The sequence below is a fragment of the Phodopus roborovskii genome, unplaced genomic scaffold, assembly GCF_943737965.1.
Source record: "Phodopus roborovskii unplaced genomic scaffold, PHOROB, whole genome shotgun sequence".
Classification (NCBI taxonomy): Eukaryota; Metazoa; Chordata; class Mammalia; order Rodentia; family Cricetidae; genus Phodopus; species Phodopus roborovskii.
The window spans coordinates 28,837,659-28,859,283 of record NW_026126447.1 but is presented as its reverse complement, the minus strand read 5'-3'; the positions used below and the strand labels follow the sequence as shown (position 1 = coordinate 28,859,283).

Sequence of the window (21,625 nt, the reverse complement as noted above, 5' to 3'; positions counted from 1 at the left end):
TTTGCTCAGCCCCTTGGGTCCTTTATTTGGGATTTTATGTTATCCAAATAAATGTTAGATCTGGTGAGGTGGAGTTACAGAGGATGTCCATCAGGTACCCTCTCTCCATCACCAGCTCAAAGTGATGCTGCCACTCACCTGTAGCGTTTCTCTCTAACCCCACTACTCTGACTTCTGCAGTGGGTATCCGTAAAAGATCTTGTTGCAGCAAGTTTCCAGTGTGAAAGAGGGAACAGTTGGACAGCACCCCCTCATTCACTGGTCACTTAGTAGCACTGTAATTGTTCCTCATTATTCTAGTCCAGGATGCCACTGAGCCCTTCACAGTACCTCTAAGGATGAGAAGCTGAGGTCAGAAGCACATGTGGCCAGACTAACTACTGGGCTTCTAAGATACTACTGTTGGTGTGTTTTACCCTTTCTTTTAAAATGGCAAACTTCTATTTTCAGTAAAGTAGGTAGTTATCACACTGCCTCAAAGTAAGAACTGTGAGTTTGTGAACAACAAAACAAGAAGTGTGTTTTGAAGAATTGTTTGTGCTAAGCAGAGACATATGTCATTTCTCAGCTGGAGAGTCTACCTCGTGTTAGTTTTTAAAGTGTTATCTTTGTATCTTTTTAAGACAGTTTTTAGTTGAAACAGACCTAACAGGTTATTTTTGGTTTCATATCTACTATGGTTGTTTTAAAAGACAGGCAGACACATTGCAAAATTTCTTGGGCATTTCTGTCCTGAGTCTGCCAAGAGAAGGATTTTATAGGTATGTAAAGCAAGGATGACACAGTTTCTTTGCCTTCATCTAGGGGTGTTATGTCTGCTCCACAGCCTTCAAAGTCTTCACTTTTTGCTTTGGTGTTTTGTTCCTTTATCTTCTGATCCCCACACAATCCAAGACATCCATGTTTTCTCTGTGACTCTACTGCCTACAGTATGTGAAGCTGTACATTCCAGTAGATAGTTTAAATTAGAGTCTACCATTAAACAGCCAGGTAGTCATTGAAAATCTCTGAACCTTGAAAGTGAGAAGAAAATTTGCCTTTTATGGAATTTATTTGAGGAAAAAATAAACTAAGATATGGGAAGACGTATAGGGTAAGCATCATGAAAGCAAACCATCAATAATATAATTATTTTACTAGTTGTCACAGGCCATAGTTATGACTCTCTCCTCTGAACACCAAATAATATTAATTATTTGTAATGCTCACTAGACATGTATTTGTCAGGTAGATATATTTGTAAGTTACATGCTAATTTCTCTGGGCATTTCAGAGACCTATATCTGCACTAACATAAAAGCACATATCCTTTGTCTACCACCCAGTGAATTTTAACAAACATCATATAGCCATGCAGCAAATGTCCTGTTCAAGAATGGGATGATACCAGTATCCCCAAAATTCCCAAACACTCCATCCTGTATTGCTTATTAATCCCCTCAGGTAACTGTTATTCTGACTTACAGAATCAAGTCTAGATCAGTTCTAAACTCTAAAACTCTAAACTTTATAGCTTATTATTTTAATGAACATTTAAGGACCTTGAATAAAGAAACCAATATCTGTTTTTTCTCACTACAAGAACAATTTGTCAAATATGGAGTTTACCAGTACAGCAAAGGCAATGTCCTTGATGAACCCCACTGCTTTCTCTACATCTCCATGAGGGATACTGAGGACTGCCAGAAGAGACCATCCACACTCATAAAATGATGTTACAAAAGTACATGTTCTCCATCTCACCTGGCTGGTTACATGTCCTCATTCCCAAACCAGCTACCAGGTCTCATTTCCGCTCTTCATACCATATAATTCAAATGCTTTCTCCTTAATTTAGACTTCCTATTACATACTTTAAAGTGAGATCTAATAAACTGCCTTGTTATCAGAGCTGTTATCAGTTATCATCCCATTGTCACGAAACATACAAATTTGAATGCACATGTTCCTGGTTGCATCTTTCCTGGTTTCTTTCCTGCACTGGGTCTTTATGACATACATCTTATTTTATCAGATTCACTGCATTTCTTCAGTGACATCTCCTTCACATTAGTGTTGCATGTGTGAATTTTGCCATCTTTAAATGCAACAGTAGGAAAGAGTTGTCTGAAAACTCAGATTATGTGCCTTTTGCCAACCTCAAGTATATAGGCTTCTTCACACTATTCTTTGCACATTCAGTCTGTGATTCCTCATTTCTGTCTTCCCATTACTCACTTCATTCTAGTGTCCACTTCAACTAGCTTATTGAACCACACACACACAAGCACACCTTGGTGAGATTCCTGACAGTGTCCATATGGCTAAACTAAAGCCACTTTGCAGAACACGCAGGCATTTGAACATGTCTGAACCTCTTTCTGGAAACACCCTCTCTCTTTTGCTGCTGCATCTATGCTCCTTGGTCCTCACTGACTCCCCAGGAATTTATTTCTACTCACCTTTTAGGAATCTTCTCCATTCTTTTACATAGATGCCAATCTGAGTTATTACTAAACTTTCTTGTTCATTTCATGCACCATTACAAAAAAAAAAAAAGATAAATGTAAACTATGCCCATATATTCAAAGGACTGACCATAGCTTAACTAGAATCAGATCAATAAATACTGGAGTATCTGTTTCATGTTCATATGTAAGTCATATTTTAAAGCAAATCTTCTTCATCATTAATAACAACTGTGGTTTATAGAATGCTTTTCTGACCCTAGACATAACTAGTATGAAATTAATTATTTCTGATGATGATAAGCAATATTTTCTCATGGAGAAAACAGAAAATAACATATATGAGAGAATGTCACTTCATAGAGATAAATAACAACCCAGGTTTCTTACCCAGAGATAGTGGGTAACTCTGGCAGACTTTTTAGACTTACTATGCTTTCATATTGTGTGCATACATTTTTCATAGTTGAAATGGTTATTTTCGTTTATTTTTATAATCGGACATTTGTGTCACTTTTCTTCTACCATCTGGGCCCTGGTTATCAGAGCTAAACCATATTGCCAGCTCTCAATTTATTTGTAAAGAAAATTTCTACATAAAAAGTGATTCCTTGTTATTTTATTCATAAATTCTTCCTTATTAAACAAGGCTTATTTTTGTTTATTAGTTATATTTAAGTCATTCCTATAATTTTTATTATTTTATTCTGATTAACACTAAAAAGAACAGAAGGACCATTGAGAGTAAAACAAGTCTCTGGGTAAAACACCTGAGGAGAAAGACACAGCAGGCAGGCCTGGGCTTGGCAATGCATTCTGACTTTCTTCCTTTTCTAGGTGCAAAGGCTAGAAGTATCATTTGATTTATAAGTTATGAATGTGATAATTGTTAGTGTTCAGTTTTGACTCTGTTTATGTCTTATAGTAAGTGTTCTGGAGTACATAGACAGATTATTCAGAAGTTGTATAGAGAAAGATAGTCTGAGAAGACAGATAGTAAGTAGCATGGGTTCTCTCTGGTGCATGGTGCTTAGACAGACAGCCATGTTTACCACTACATCCCACAGGGCTGTGACTGCTGTTCACGCTTCCAGACTAACACCTTCTGCTTCTCATGCCAACGTTGTGCATGATGAGTGTTCCTTATGACTGACAAGGTGCAAACTCTCTTCACAGAAAGCAGAATGAGAAGTTGAAGACAGAAGAACCTCAAACCACACTCCAGAAACCCAGGGTTGATTATGCAAGGCAGGTGAGCAGAGAGCTTACAGGACCCACCATCCCTTCTGATCAGCAAATCACTGCTAACCCAGCTGATGAGGAAGAAAGCAAGCACTCAAGCAGCAGCCAGAAACCACAGAATAATCAAAAGTTCCTAACAGGAGTACCCAAAAACAGAATCCTGGATGGCAGGGTGAGTAACAAGAAATAGCCAAGCTTTTCTCGGTAATTCATTTTGGAAAATATGCAGAAAAACAAATCCACACAAACATATACACTTAGAAATTAGTACATTTTTATATAATAGAAATTACAAATGATCTTTTTCAACTTAAAATAAATGTCAAGGGATATTATTGTCTACAATGAACTGACTTGGTCAACATAACTTGCTAATGGTAAACTCACTGATACTTGCTAATCAATTCAGTAAATAAGTGTCACTAGCCATGTGTCTCAATGTAGTTTCTATTACTGTGATAAATACCATGATCAAGAGCAGCTTAGGGAGGGGAAGAAGGTTTACTTTATCTTACAGTTTATAATCCATGTAAATGGAGGTTTGTCTCCTTCCAGCCAGTTCCCGAATAAAACACTCAGGGGCTTAATATTAATTATAATTGTTTGGTCAGTGGCTGGGGTGTATTACTGCTAACTCTCACAATTAAATTAACCCATTTTTACTAACTATGTATCACTACCTGGCCATGGCTCACTGGTAGTTCTTGCATCTTACCCCTTGAAAGACTACATGGTGTCTCCCTGATTCTGCTTTCTTTCTCTCTATATCTGCCTGGCTCTATACTGCCTGGCCATTGGCAAAATCAGCTTTATTTGTCCACCAGTAAAAGAAACACATATTCACAACTTAAAGAAGGACATCTCACATCAAATCCATCATGAAGAAAATCAGGGCTAGAACTAAAGGCAAGAATCTTGTGTCTGAAACTGAAGCAATGACTGATGATGAGTATGGCTTACTGGCCATCTCTGTCGCTTGCTTGCTCAGTCTACTTTATTATATAACCCAGGATCACCTGAACAAGCTAGTACTGCCTAAAAATAGGCAGGGGCATTCCTACATCAATCATCAACCGACCAAATGCATCACAGACTTGCCTACAGGCTGATCAGAAGAGAGAATCTTCTCAACTCAAGTTCCCTCTTCCCAAATGAATCTAACATTTGTAACATTGACAAGAATCTAACCAGCACACCATGTAAGGTTCCAGTCTGTTGGAAAAGGAAAGTCTGTCTGCTTTCACATTACCAGAAGGGATTATTAATTTTCAAAATCCCATGCAACCATGTCTAATTATAAAGAAAACTCCCAAACTGTTTTGATGGAAACACGTATCAGTGGACTCTGCTAGTAACTATCCAAACAATCCATAAAAGCTGTCTTGAGAAGGATAAACCTAAATGATTAGTAATTTGAAACTAGAAGCCAAGTATAGCACCAATTGAAAGCTGGATCCAAATCAAGACAAAACTAATGATTCATTGATAACAAAGTGCCATTTCCAAAAATTACTGAAATTTCAATTAAATGAATACATAGAGTGGGCGTTTTGCAATGCTGCCAAACATTAAGTGACAGCCAGATATTTTAGTAGAATACTGATTAAAGTCTACATAAAACTCAAACAGAAATATTTTTAGCTTATAATTTTAATAGGCCTTTAAAAACCACTGGGATGCAAACTAGACTTTATCCATATGAGGAAATGAATGCCTATGGCTTCTGGTCTTCTGTGCATAAAAACCAGACAAAAGACTGTATTTTGGAGTGCTTGACAGCCACCAGTGGCCTTCAGAATGCTATCTGAAGGTCCCAGCTGAGCACTGAAGTCTTTTTATGAAAGTAACTTGGCCTATAAGTTAGTGGTACAGCTGAGTCTGAAACCCAGACCTTCTGGCCTACATTTAACACATTCCGTTTCCTTTCTAATAATGAGTCCTTGAAGTTATATTCTACTTGGAGCAAAAAAAAAAAAAACTGAATTAAAAAAACTAAAACAATATTGTATAAACATCTAAAAGTCTATGAGTTTCTCTCTGATTTTGATTTTGGCATTGATTTGTTTCTTCTATTTTGTCACTCCCAAGAACGACTTTCGTTATGAACAACTTGGTTATGAATGATTTTATTATGAACAGGTGTTTTCAGATATATCTTATTATGTTGCGTTTTTGGTGTTGCATTACCTGATGCAGGTGCCATGTTGTTTCTGAGACTATGATAGAAGGCAATCTGAGACTCCAAAGTTGAAATGACTCACAAGTATGCAGGCAAGATGTATAACCCATTCCTGCCACTTCTGTTTTCTGATCCCCCTGCTCCTTTTCTTCCTCTTTCCTCCCCCTCCTTCTGCTCCTCCTCTATCCTTCTCCTCCTCCACCTCTTCTAGACAAGATCCAGGATGTCCCAAACTTTCTATGTAGCTGAGGACTACTGTCAACCTCTTGTCCTCCTGTCTTTCTCTTTTGAGTGTTCAGATTACAGGCACATACCTCCATGCCTGGTGTATGTAGTGCTGAGGATGGAACTCCGGCCATGTACATGCTAGATAAACACTACAGTAATTGAGCTTCTGCTTTACTTAAATTTTAATTTATTTCCCTAATCATAAAGTATTACACGGTTGCAAAACAACAAAATATAAACAATTAGAAAATAAACCTAAAATAGAAAACTAGGGACTTTCATTTTCTTCTACCCTGTATATGTTGATATAGAGTGAGAAACAATACGTGTGTATCCTTTGCTCTTCTGCTCAATTAGTTCTTCCATTAGCATGAAAAAAAAGTTTGTCCTATTCCATAACTTAAAGAGCTCTTTACTCACATTTAAAGCTAGCAGCCATGATTTGCCTTGTGTCAAGCACTAGTTTAAGCTCTTTGCATATATTAACTAATTTCTACCCAAAATCACCCAGTAATGCAAGAAACACTTAATCTTTAGTTCATGAAGAAAACTGACAGATGAGGTCAATTGCTTTGCCAGTATGAGGCTGAGAAGTGTCAATCTGATGATTCAAGCTCAGATTCTAGGCCCTGTTGTTACCAAATTGAGTCCACTCCTTTGCATGAATATAAACAAAGCCCTTGGAGTACATAAACTAATTTTAATCTCTATGTTCACTGCCTATGTTCAGCTCCTCATTGCTGATATAGAATAGGCATTTACCATAACTACCTGGAAGAAGTTTGCTATATCTGCAGTTCAGCTTATGGACTCTACTGATTTGGAGTCTTTGCTGATTCTGTAATACTGAACGGAAATGACAAATCATGGGTTTGTAAGAGGCTTAGTGTGGGACACCAGTTACCAAATACAGGAAGGCCTCCTGGGAGGTGTGGGGACTGACTAATTGGTTCTGTCTGCCAGGCAGGCATGTAATGCTGGCTTGCCAGATGGCAGCCACAGTTGCCTGGTACAGAAACCCTCATTACCACCTTGACTAAGTGGTAAATGGAATCCTGCTGTAGTTATAGAAGCTCACCAATCAAAACAACTTCTAGATCTTTATCACTCACACACAGATAAAAATAGGCCTGGGATGCAGCCCACAATCTGGATAGATTAATTTGCTTCAAAGGAGAAGGTACTGTAAAAAAGACTGATACCATGTGAAGGGAGGGCAAGCAAACATCAAATAACAGATGATGGTCAAACGATGTCCTTATATGAGAACATAACACATTATACACTTAAGAATAGCAAGATATCTAGAAATCAGCAGGGCAAGGCTTAGCCTCACACAGCAATGAGGCTCAGAGATATTGAAGGACTTGTCTAAGGTCTCCTAAGATAAGAATTGTGCTATTATATAACTAATCATTTTATTCTTCTAGATAAACCTGTAAAAATGTTACAAACACACAAGGCGTAGTTTCTCAGAAACATTAGTTCTCATTTCGCTGCTAAATTTTTTTCTTAAAGAATGTGTGACTAACATAAGACAGTAACATGATTTTAAAATATGAATTAGAGTGCTTATAGCATCTGGCAGCATGAAAATAAATGTGTGAGTGCTTTCATTTTAATAGCTATCACAGCCAATTTGTAACCTACTCCTCAAAGCCCTGTTGCATAGTTGGCATTCGACTATATGGTAGAACCCTATGATTTGGCCTTCATTGTAGAGATGAATAGACAGACATAGGGGGACTTCTAACATGTGTATTTGCAGGTCAATGCTCATTCCTCATGTTCAAAGTTCATATCCCTCTGACCTTATTCCAAATAGTCTCTGTTGCACCCCTCCAGTTGTACCAGGAAGAAACCTAGACAGGCTTTCCTCTGCTCATTCTATAACTCTGATGTCCAACCAGTCACCAAGTCCAGGGTATTTTTCCCATCCATGCTGTCTTTCTTTCGATTCTTCTGTTATTAATCTAGCTGTATTACTATAGAGATTTTAATGACCTTCATAACACTGGATTTTTTGTTTGTAAACTCCCCTCTTTGTCCTGGCCAACTATTACAAGAAATGTTGCCATGTAAGACCAAATATCTGAGTGGCTTATGACAATTACCATGTGCACTCACATCTACAGGTGTGAACTAAGTTCAGCCTTAATTAATCCCAGCTGGAATTGAATGGGCTGTCTCCAAATTGTAATTTGTTTCAGATATTATTTCTCTTATAGTTTGTCTTTATTGTGTTTTCATTATTGTGATATGCTTTTGTTATTATAGTATATAATGTGTATTATATAATATATATGTATTCTTTTATATTTATGTGTATATATATACATGCAAATAACATCAATTAATTTTTTAATGAATTCCCTGAAATTGAAAGAGTCAAGGAGAGATACATGTGAGAATTTGGAGGGAAGAAAGGGAAAGGGCAAATGATATATTATAACCTCAAAACAAAACATAAAAAAATAGTAAAAAGCTTTAAAGGATATATGTATGTATATATATATATATACATATATATATATATATATATGAGAGGAATGCTAATAAAATTGTGTGTGTGTGTGTGTGTGTGTGTGTGTGTGTGTGTGTGTGTGTGTGATAGCTTTTAGGAAGAACTTATAAAAACTATCAGCTTTAGCCTCTACTTCCAACATTTAAATTTTATTTGTAATCCTTATTGCCCTGTTATAAAATTCACCCATTTCTCTCTACTTTTGTTCCTTTCACTAAAATAAAATTCCACCCCATAAATAGAATTCTCTTATCCTTCCACGATTTTCTTATGCTATTCATTTTTAAAATTATTTCCTTTTGGGGCACTTCATATATGACCTACATCATTCTGACCCATCTCACTCTCCCTCAAATTTTATCCATGTCTCCTCCTCCTCCCAAGTTCATGATCTCTTCCATAATTAAACGCTCTCACCATAGTCTCAAAAACCAACATAGGAACAACCCTAATCAAGAAAAGTGCTACAAAAGAACTTTTAATAATCTTTAAATCTTTTAAGAAAGAGATTTAGGAAGATACTAAGAAATAAAAATATGTCCTATCTTTATGGGCTGCTAGAATTAATATTGTGAAAATGATCATTCTATCAAAATAAATTTATACTATCAATGCAATCTCAACTAATTTCCCCACAAAATTCTTCACAAAAATAGAAAGCATATCCTAAAATTCATCCAAAACTACAAAAGACCCAGGACAGCCAAATCAATTCTAAGTAAAAAGAGGAATTCTAGGGGTACCAGAAGTCAACATTTCAGGACATATTAAAAAGCTAAAGAATAGAAACAGCAGGGTATCGACATTTTAAAACAAAAAGGACAGACAAATGAACAAAATGGAAGACTCAAACATAAGTGCATGTAACCACAGCTAATTGATATTTGACACAAATGAAAAAGAGAGCATCTTCAATAAGTGGTACTGGAAAAATTCAACATCCATATATAGATGAATGAAATTATACATACATACACACACACACAAACACACACACACACACACACACACACACACACACACACACATATATATATATATATATATATATATATATATATATATATATACATAAGCTCCATTTAGCTTACAACATTTCTAATTACCCCCAAGAAAAATTAAGTGTGTGTGAAATTCTTGTACTTTATTTTTAAAAATTCTTACAGACAAATGTCACAAAACTAGGATTGACTGACATTATTGCAGACTCTTTTGTCATCCTAAAGCAGGATTTTGTGATTGCCCTTGGACAAAATACAGACTATAACAAGTCCTAAAGGGAAATCATGGCATCCCTCTGGTCTTCCCCTGTAGCTTTATCTTTTGCCTGTTAAATTAGATTCGAAAAGATCTCTCCTTCTTGCTAATACTCTTTATTAGCTAGTACTCCTTTAACATTTTATATATTCACTTTCCCTTTTCTGTCTTCTTCCCTTCCCCTCCCTACCCACTTGTTAGCCTATCAAATCTAACTTCTTTTTCAAGAGTAGACAAAGGTGGCATTGCCTGTTGACCTGGACTCCTAGATCCATGCTAGGTGGATCTACGAACTGTTCTAGTAGTGCTTTTTCAACACTATATTGTACTACTGTCACAGTTCCTTACTGTACACCTCACTCTTCGCAAGTTATAAAAGCAATGGCTGCTTCTACTCTGACTGCAAGTTATGAAAGCAATGGCTATATCTACTCTGATTGAAAGTTATGAAAGCAATGGCTGTTTCTACTCTGATCATTCTAGGGCCTATCACAGTGTCAGGAAGAGACTAAAGAAACCATATATATGTGTGTGTGTGTGTGTGTGTGTGTGTGTGTGTGTGTGTGTGTATAGAGAGAGATGTGATATATATACATATACACATACAGACACACATATGAATATGTGTGTGTGTGTTCTACAAACCTCTGCTTTATAGCTGTAAAAAGGAAGCTGATACCAACTACCCCATAAAGTTGATATAAGAGTAAAATTTACTTATATAAATGTTCATATGGTGCCTTGTTCAGAGCATATCACATTAACAAATAACTCTTCCTTATGTGATTATTCTGTACCTGATATTCTTGTCCACTCTGGAGAGCCTCTTGATTTTCCCTTAAAATAACTCATAATTACAAAGCACCTGTAGGTTTTTGTCATGTTGGTGGTTCTTTGCCACCAAAATCAGTTGACTGAAAACAGTAAGTTGCCACAGTCTCTTTGATAGTATGTCCTATTGCCTTGCAGGAAAACTATTAAAGTGTCTGCATGTTTACCAAGATTTAGTTGAAATAAAATATGGGCCCAGACTATAAGCTGATGAGTGCAAAAAGCTTCAAGTGAATAGTTGCTTTTTCTAAAAGAGAAGACATAATCTCTTTGTACATTGTGAAGATCTGTCTTTGACAAGGTACCTTCTAATTGATTCAATAAAGATATGAATGACAAATATCTAGGCAGGAAAAGAATGGGCAGGGTTTTTGAGGAGAGAGAAAGAAAATAAATCTAGGTGCTTGGATTATGACAGCAAGATGCAGCAATGTGGTAGAGGAGAGGTAACTAAGACATGTGGCAAAATATAGATTAATAAAAGCAGGTTAATTAAGTTATAGGAGCAAGTTTGGAAAAAGAATAAACTAAAGGCCAAGCTTTCATAATTAACATTAAGTCTTATGTCATTATTGGGGAGATGGTGGTCTAACAATGGAAAGCCCCACTGCATTTGAGAAAACTTGCTACATTTGGCACCTAATGTCTGGCATGTAAATCCACATAGGCACTGAAAAAGGTGAAAATAAAATTCTGAACATGGAGTCAGAAACATCCTCTTGGCAACCTGGAACTCTCAAGCAGGCACAGTCCTTGCATCTTACAGCAGTCTGACCCCTTTAACGCAACTGAATCATTGAGCAGCCTGCACGCTACTGGTACAGTAGACTAAGTAAAAACAGCATGGGCCCAGAAACTTTCCAGAGCTGGGAAAGATAGACAAGTTTCCAGGCCAGGGCTCATGGACATGGACTCAGCTTGCACCTACCAGTGCTGAGGTGGAGCCAATGACATGTGCTAAGTGGAATTGTATTTTGGATGGTGTGACAGTTTCAAGTTTGACTCCTGTGTTCCAAAAATCACTGCAGATATACACAAAACAAACAAACAAATAAAAAGAAAACAAAAGAGCCAGGTTCAGGCCAAGAAAACCTCTGAACAAATGAACAGATAAAATATGCTTACAAATGTGCTTAGGTGCTGAAGAAGAAAAACAGGAAAGGGTATAGGCAGTCATAAAAAAGAGTTTAAAAATAGTAAAATCGTTAAAGAGAGAGGATGGATAGATAGAAAGAGAGAGAGAGAAAAAGGAAGGAAGGAAGGAAAGAAGAAAACAAATAAGTCACATAAGGATGGGATGGGAAATAATACAGGGCACTTATATCCTGTATTTTGTTTTGTTAACTTTAACTATTTGAATGCTAAAGAGTAAAGGACAAATGCTGCTGAGAGACATGCGATTACAGAAAAAAAATTGCTATATTAAACCAAACAATATATCCCTGTGCTCATCACTGCAATGTGTGAACTAACCAGGACAATGCAGAAGAGCTCACTCTGGTGGTGAGGACAGGGGAGAACTGACAGATTGATCAACACTGCAACTACCCAGGCCCAGAACCAGAGTAATGTCTTGGCCAACCCCAACCTCCACCCCATCTTCGATCTGCTGGAACACTGTGAAGGAACTGGTCCCTGCTGATCCAAAGCTGCAGGGTTTCCATAACAGAAGGAAATAGCAGGATAACCAAGAAGAACTCCAGCAAGGGCCCAGAATTACTAATATATCAGAAACAGAGGCCTCAAACCAGACCGATGATTCTCTGCAATGAACACTTGCAAGTAAAGATATATGGATAAAAGTATTTACTGTGTTTCTCATTGTGTCACACTGCTACTTTCATGATGAGATTGAATATTTCCTTCTTTTTTTCTTTCTCTTAAATTGTATTATATTTTATTTGTGGTGGTTTACAGGGGCAGAGGGTGGATATGAAGGGATGGCAAAACGAATGAGCTAGAGATATATGATTTGAAAGACAGGAATAAAAAGAATGGGAAAAATTTTAAGTGTCTTAACTTCAGAATGGAAGTCAAGAAATGTCAAGTCAAGAAACCTCTCTTTGGAAGAGAGGTTTTGCATTTCCACAGGAAACAAAAAGCTATGGGCTTATTCAAAAATTAATAAAAATCAGATTTGGTTAGAAGAAACCTCCTCAAAATCTTGGCTACAGACATGAACAAAAGAAAGAGAAAAACTACAAGGCAGGTGACAAGAGTTGATTCCTTGACATAGAAACAACTCAAAGAATGGATGAGACATAAATCTTGTTGGTTACAGAGACCTTATGACTTATTATATTACATGTCATCCTTTCATATAGTATACATACACATTTATATTGCAGCTTGGTTATATAGTCAAAACAGACTTATAAAGTGATGGATGCCTTTTACCTACTCAAAGATAAAATAAAATAATTATCTTTAGCAGATTTGTGAACACCTCAATTCCGTACTTAGGTTAATATAGATATATATGTTACCTTTGAAAGTTTTTGTATTCTCAGAAATCACGGAACAGACACTAAGAAGACAGTAGCCCAGGTTGTGCAGCCTCTTAAAATGTCTCTAGTGCATGTTCCTCAAAATTCTACAACCAATGCAACTTCAAAGCTGCTAAGTGAGATTGTCCCGCCTTTCAAACCACACCAGCCAGGACTTCAGATAAACTCTACACATTCCCATCATACAGTGGCTAAAGAAAAAATAATAATAATACACCTAGATCTCCAAGGACTGGACCATTATTCCAATTTTCTCAGGGTCTCCTAAAGGTGCTGTCACTGCCAGACAACAGGAAGCAGCCTAGAGAACATGATGCCTGCACTCCTAATAGGTCATTTGGGGAATTACAAATGTTTGTCATTCTTCCTTGTCATGATCAGGAAAAAAAAAAAAAACTAAGCAAATGAGATTAAATTCAGTGGTATTATTCTGGAAAGAAAAAAAAAAGAGATAGGATATAGAAATGATAAGATAAAAGGGTAGATTATTGAATCTATTTTTAAACTAAAAAGCAACTACTAATTTCAAATATTTTATATTGGTATGAATTTCTGTATATTGATACAAATTTATGGTTATTTTTTCTAATATGATATATATATATACATATATACATTTATATATTTCTCCTCTTGTTTGAGGTATTGTATACCTATGCACTTCATTTAAAAATGCAATGTCAAGTTCTAATCCTTAAAGGCTATTATTACAAACTGTTTAGGATAATTAAGAAATATAGCCAGTAGTTACTCATCTATAACAATCAAACTTATATTTATGTTAGATAAGTTTTCAAGGTTGAACAAAGATGTATTTTAAATAAATAGTCTTCAAACTCTTCAGAGACTTACAGAATGTGGAACTTAAAATGTAATAATAACATAAGGATTTAATGACAGTGAGACACATCTGCTCCTGGAAGCACCAATTTACTTCAAAAAAGTATGATAGACATTTTAGAACCTTCAAATGTAGTTTTTTTTCCATTGAGACAAAGTTAGCCACTGGCCAAAGAAATTGCTATTGTTTTGACTATTGAAAGTATGCTATCCAAATTGGACAAGCAGAACACAAATGAACATTGTTGAAGGTCACTGTCCAAATTTGCCAAGACAAGGTAAAACAGTCCTTCAGAAATTCCTGCATAATAAAAAGGTATGTAAAATATTCTAGACCTATAGGTTGAAGATAGATGCCCCAATGTTGCAGAGGAACTTTGTGTGCCTACCCAGGCAGCCAAATGTCTCTATCATTTCTATAGTTTTGGAAGTCATTTGCTCTGAAGTTCCTGTTTACTCAGGTAATATTATTCTTCTTAGGTCTTTGATGGGGTTGAAGACTAAATAGTTGTACCATTTTTTTATTAATAAATTCAAAACAGAACTTAAAAATATGTAAAATGCATAAAGGTTGAGAGACATAAAGGCTTAAGTTGTTTATCTAACAAAATGTTTTGTTTTTATATTTATTATTTTTTCTTATTTTACATATTGATCCCAGCCTCTCCCTCTCTCCCTCCCAAATCTGTCAAGCCCCTCCCATCCCACCTCCCCCTGACTCCACAGGGAGGGTGATGCCTTCCAGGATGGATCATCAAAATCTATCAAGTCATTTGGAGGGACGATGCCCTCCCTCCTGCCTCTAGGCTAAAGGAGTATCCCTCCATGGGAAATGTGCTTCCCAAAGTCCTTTTGTGCACCAGGGATACATCCTAGTTCCACTGTTAGAGGTCCCTTAGACTGCCCAGGCCTTCTAACTGTGACCCATGTTCAGGGGGTCTGAGTTGGTCCAATGCGGGTTTCTCAGCTATCAGTCTGGTGGTCCTTTGTTCAGGTCAGCTGTCTCTGTGGGTTTCTATAGCCTGGTATTGACCCCTTTTCTTATCACTCCTCTCTGTCTGCAACTGGATTCCATGAGTTTGGCTCTGTGTTTAGCTGTGTGTGTCTGCTTCTGTTTCCATCAGCTACTAGATGTGAGCTCTATGATGGCATATAAGTTAGTTATCAATCTCATTATCAGGGAAGGACATTTAAGATAGCCTTTCCACTGTTGCTCAGATTGTTAATTGGGGCCAACATTATAGGTCTCTGGACATTTCTCTAGAGTCAGTTTTCTCTTCAAACCTACAATGCTCCCTCTATAATGGTATCTCTTTTTATTTGCTCTCGTCTATTCGCCCCCCAAATGAATCTTCCTAGTCCTACATGTTCTCCTCTCCTCCATTCTCTTTCTCCTAACTCCTTCTCCACTCACTGCCCCCCAAGAAACTTAGGTTCAAGAAACTAGCCACCAAAACACCAAATAACCCCATTAAAAAGTTGGATACAGAACTGAATAGATAATTCTCAATAGAGGAATCCTTAGCCATCAGAGAAATGCAAGTCAAAACAACTCTTGGATACCATCTTAATTCTGTCAGAATGGCTAAAATTATAAGCACCAATGACAGCTAATGCTGGAGGATGTGGAGAAAGGGGAACATTCCTCCACTTCTGGTGGGAACGCAAACATGTACAGCCATTTTTGAGATCAGTATGGCTGTTCTTTGGAAAATGAAAATCAGTCTACCACAGGACCTGGCAATTCCACTCTTAGGCATATACCCAAATCTATGCAACAAAGATATCTGTTCAACTACATTCATAGAAGCATTATTTGTAATAGCAAGAACCTGAAAGCCCCTCAACTGAAGAATGGATAAAGAAGATATGGCACATTTACACAATGGAATGCTACTCAGCAGAAAAAAAAATGGAATCTTGAAATTTGCAGGCAAATGGATAGAACTTGAATAAACCCACCCTAAGTGAGGTAACCCAGTCACAAAACAAGAGAGGTATGTACTCACTCATATATGGAATTTAGACATACAGCAAAGGATCACCAGCCTATAATTTATACCGCCAGAGAAACTAGGATACAAGGAGGAACCTAAGAGATTCTAACAAAATATTTTAAGGTCTAAAAAGATATTTTTAGGTTGGTAATACAACTTATAATAAGAAGTATTAAAACTTTGGATTCACCATGATAGGATAGATAGTAAAAAACTGTCTCCAAATTTGCCAAATACAGAGGAACTGGACATTGTGAATGTAATTCTCTCCAAACAATTGATCTTATTGCATATAGTTTTAATGTGTTAGAGTTAAGACCTTTGCTTTTTATTTACACCAAAAGAGGGAAATGTTATGGGATAATCTTTTTGTAAACTGTGAAGATGAAGAAGTCTCTCTGCCATTGCACCTTCTGACTGGTTTAATAAAGATCTGGATGTGCAAAACCTAGGAAGGAGAAGATAAGTAAGATTTCCATGGAGAGAGAGGATGAGGAGAAGGAATTTAGGTGCATGGATTATGCCAGCAAAACATGGAGCAAGTTTGACATACAGTACAGAGGAGAGGTAACCAATCCACATGGCAAGATATAGATCAGGTTTGTTAAGTTATAAAAGCTAATTTTAGAAAAGCCTAAGCTAAAGGCCAAGCTTTCATAATAATTATTATATCTTCATGTCCTTATTGGGGATCTGGCAGTTGCATAAAGGAAAGTCTGACTGCATTTGAGAAAGCTTAGTACACTGTCCCATTTAGGACATGTGAAAAAATACCCACTTTAATCAAAAGATTAAAGGGCATTGAAGGGAAAACACAAGGCCAAAATTGTGAAGTTTCTTGGCATCATCAAGGTGGGACGACACAAATAGGTTACTGGTTAAGTTGAAGAATTTCCCCCAAACTGGCACAAAAGGATTGCTGCTGAGCATCTGAAACCAGTACTAGCTAGTCAATAATTTAAAGTATGACAATTACAAAAAGGCAGCATCCAGTTAGATTATGGAATGTGTTTTGCAAGCAAGTCATTTTATGTTCCCATGATCTAGCTATCCCTAGGCAGATCAATATTCCCCAGTCAGTAAGGCCCTGTCAGCTAACTTGATAAACCATCATAAAATACAGAAAAAGTTTAAAGCATCAATAATTCACCATATTCTATTGCATGATAAGATGGTGCTTTAACCTTGACCTTAAACCCATTATTATGTTGTTATAAATTTAAAAATATTTTTGAAGGGTAACATTTTTAGTTTCTTTCATTCTTGGCAAAATTCATAATTGTCTTTACCACCCTTTATGAGCTTACTAATTAAAATATCCTACAAAGACTCCTATATCTGATGAGAACACATACTTTTTGGCTACAAACACATTATGTTCTATCTATTTTCTTGTGTGTGTTAACATTTTGTTCACATGTGTTAGTTGTCTATTGCTGAAAGTCTTCACTGGGAATTCAGTAACTGGGTGACTACATGGGCTGAAGATCATTGAGAACTGGAATTGCTGAAAGAATATGTTTAGTTTACTAATATTCTTCCTCTTTGTTTTCTTTTTTTCTTCCCCATTATGTTCTTTGCTTACATTTGTCTTTATTTCTTTAAGATTTCCCATGATGCAAATGTCTACTGTAGCTCTGTACCAACTGGAGACCAGTCTCTTTCCTATATACACTGTCTTCCCAGAAGAAAGTCTAGAGACTGGTCCTTGGAACATATAACAAAGGACAGCTCTGGACAACCTAAGGTGTGTATCCTGAATATTGGCCTGTTTTCTATAGCTGTGTGGGTGATGAACATTAGTCATTGACTGAGTATTTTCATGTGGAATACTAATTAGAAAGTCTGATGATGATCTGACAGATGTCATAATCTCCATACTCAGCAGTTTTGCAGGAATCTTCCCTGTGGACTTTACTGACAAACCTACAAACCTCAACTCCCTTCACTCCAAATTTCCCAGAAAGGCTTCTGCAGTCCCAGTTAACCAAATCTGATTCAGCATCCATCTTTGTTTCACAGCACTAAGCTTGTCAATCTGACAACTCTTTAAAATTTATTGCTCTAAAATTTTATTCAAGACAAAATGTTTTATGTTCATTGTGGAAGACAGTGAATGGTATTAAACAGCCTATGTATGTCCTCTCAGATGATTTGTTTCTTTCATTCCTAAGGAACAAATCCCAAGCCCCATAAACTAATGAAACTACCATCTTGTCTTATCCTATGCCAGCCCTGTAGATGCAATCAGTGACACCTGCCCCAGTAAATTCTGCTTCCTCCTCAAGCCTTTAACTGTCTTGTTCCAGAGCTCTCCTCAGACTTCTGTCCTTTGTTGTGTTAGGAAATTGTCCAAAGGCCAAGTATAATGACAAGAGAAGATTCTTTTCTACTCACTTTGGTCCGTAAAGAACTCAAGTCATATCCACTGAACTCCAGTCTGTGGGACAAACTTCTGAAAGAGATGAAGACTCTGGATCCTGTCTCTTCAGGGTTTCTCTTCCAGTTACAGCTGAGCAACCTCTTCCAAAGGCTTGAAATCCCTCTGCAGTTACCAACAGTCAAGCTCCTCTGCCAAAGATTTTCCAGAAGGGATTCTCCTGAAATGGTATGTCCATCATGTGATCTGAGGTGTGGGTTCCTTTTGTGTCTCTGCCTTTAAATCCAACAGGGTAATTAAGAAGTTAAGGAGTTAGTTTCATCTTTGACTATGGACTTTCCTGAAGATCCCTAAGCTTATTCATATACATGGCAGAAGTTTTCATCAGAAAACACCAGAATAGGAGATAAAGTTAGGGATATCAGCTCTGTTCAGTTTCTCTTTAAAGCTTTAAAGAGCTTTATTATCTCAAATATCACTGTTCTAAATATATGAACCTTGTACTGATTTAAGACAATGGGCTTCCTTGTGTCCAATGGTGAGCTGACTTGGTCTGCAAGCCTCAAGGTAAGAATAAAGGGCTTGACTAAGAGGTCTTATAGATTGTGACATTTTCTCAGAGGTCAGAAGTGAAATACAATTTAAAATATAATTTATCACTACCAATGTGAAAACTTGGGCCCAAGGAATTAATGCCAAACCTAGAGCTGATACATAAGTTTACCAATGATAAGACCATAGTGGCTTTTGATATAGCCTACATTTGGGCATTAAGCCCATACTCACTTGTGTCTGATTGCACTATGATTCAAATATAGACAAGTCACAGATCTACAGGAAATTATCTTGAAATGGAAGTGATAGCAGTGAGAAAACCATGAGTGAGTATCATTGACAGCAAGGTCTTAGATAAAGCAGACCTCACAAAGGGAGGCCAGGGTGCTTACCCAAATCCCAGCAGCTGCAACTCTGTGACATGTGACTGTTCTATTCAATGTTCTTGATGCCTCAATGACCTTGTCTAGGAAAACCAGCATAGAATTGACCAGACCCCCCAAATGTAGGTGTTAGTTAAGAGAATGGTCAATCTATGGGGCCTCTAGTAATGGATCAGTAATTATCCCTAGTATACAAATGGACTTTGGGAGCCCATTTCACAAAAAGGGATACTCTCTCAGCCTAGACACATGAGGGAGGGCATAGACCCTGCACCAAATGATGACAGACTTAAAAGACTCCCCATGGAAGGCCTCACCCTCCCTGGGGAGCAGAAAGGGGATGGGCTAGGGTTTGGTAGGGGTGATCAGGGAGGATGGAAGGGTGAGGGAACTGTGACATGTAAAACATGACAACTTGTTTCAATTTTTTTAAAAAAAAATTCTTGGGCATCATATGTGATTTAATGATATGACAAATGAAAAATACTGATATTGTATCTAGCTCTTAGGTGCTCAAATATTTTCTCTCCTATAATCTATTGTAATTGAAACTTTCCTATTCTTGTGAGAATTATTTAGCAGTATGTTGACAAACACATGGCATAAGCTACTTGAAACTACCTGATTCATATGAGATTCCCTAACTCTATGGCTGTTCCTCTGGTTTTCTGGAGGTTCTGATATCCAGAGCATCTGGATGGCCTTTGTCTTAGCAATGAAATACAGTGACCATTTTTCAATCCCTTACTACATTGGGGAGCAATCTTGGCTTTTTTCCCCTAGCTCAAGAAAATCTTGCCTCAAGAATATACGAATTCAAGTACACATCATATATAATAACCATTCCTGAGTAATGAGAGGTAAAAGAGGCTAAATACTATGTTATTCAGCAATAACAACCTGGAGTCCTCAGTGGTTTAAAGTAAAACAAGTGTCATGTTTTCCAACATGGTCTGATGCAATCTAGTCTGGCATCTGAAGTCACATGTGTAGCTAAAGATTGTAGATGGAAGCTTCTTTCCTGTCAGCAGCTCCCAAATAAACATATTATATTATATTAATTATAAATGGTCAGCCAATATCCCAGGCTTGTCATTAGCTAGCTCTAACACTTAAATTAAGCCATAGTTCTCGCCTATTCTTTACCATGCGGCTTGATACAGCATGCCCATCTTGCTTCTCTCTGCCTTCTTCTTCCTGTCATTCTTAGTTTGGCTTTCCTGCCTAACTTTATTCTGTTCAGCTATTAGTGAGTCAGTGTGACAAATCTTCACAGGGTACAAAGGATTATTCCACAGCAGAAGATGACCTTGAGTTTCTGATTCTCCTGCCTCCATCTTACAATAGTTATAATATAGGCATTTACCATATGCCTCGTTTTACTTGACATTGGGGATCAAATCCAGAAACTATGTGCCATCAGGCACTTTATCAATGGTGTTGCATTCTCAAATCCTGATAGTTGTTAGTTTTTAAATCCACATTACATTAATGGGCACTAATGTTGTTTGACCCATCCTGATGAAACAGCTGTGTAGGAATACTTTTGCTTGTGATACTGGATAGGCAAAAGGAAGACTTCCAAGGCCCTTATGCTAGAATCTTAATCCTTAACTCCAAAGTAATTCTTTTTATGTCTTTTCACAGTACCTTAGCAAGAACGTGCCACATGGCTTTCCCACGATTCTGTAAACTTCATCACCCCTGACACTTTGTTAATAAAGAAAATGTTTATGTGACCTCAGATATATAGATATATGAAATGGGTATACAAATAAATCATTTACTGATAATGAATCACAGAGAAAGTTTCAAAAATAATTCTTTGACATACACACATACATAGAATTTTAATATTTATAAAAGATGTTATAAATGAGATGTGCTCATTTATTTAATTATTTACTTCTAGATTTACTTATGTGTATGCATATTTTGCCTGAATGTATGTATGTAAGTCATACCTGTTGTCCATGGAGGTCAAAAATAAGCATCAGATGCCCAAGAACTGGAGTTCCAGATAGTTGTAAACCATCATGTGTATGCTCAGGACTAAATTCATTGGTATGGTACATATGTATCTTAGTAGGGTAGGATGATTTACTGCTTCCCTCCTGTGATGACTTACATGGCACCCTCTCAGAGTATGAGAGCGAGACTGCAGGAAGGAGGCTTTTCATTGGATCCAGCAAGTCCTATGTTTGAAGTGTGCAGTGTCTTCAGTAATAGGGACTTGCTTTCAACCCATGAGAAGC

At 37.0% G+C, this 21,625-nt stretch overlaps 1 protein-coding gene across 1 annotated transcript in view; it reads left to right on the top strand.

Annotated features, from left to right (window-relative positions):
• CUNH1orf87 (chromosome unknown C1orf87 homolog) overlaps window positions 1–21,625 on the top strand; it is a 68,677-nt gene that overhangs the window by 12,791 nt on the left and 34,261 nt on the right. Inside the window, exons 2-4 of the mRNA XM_051188004.1 lie at window positions 3,624–3,861; window positions 17,659–17,799; window positions 18,397–18,660. Of these exons, the coding sequence (XP_051043961.1) occupies window positions 3,624–3,861; window positions 17,659–17,799; window positions 18,397–18,660 (643 nt within the window). The remainder of the gene's footprint in view (window positions 1–3,623; window positions 3,862–17,658; window positions 17,800–18,396; window positions 18,661–21,625) is intronic.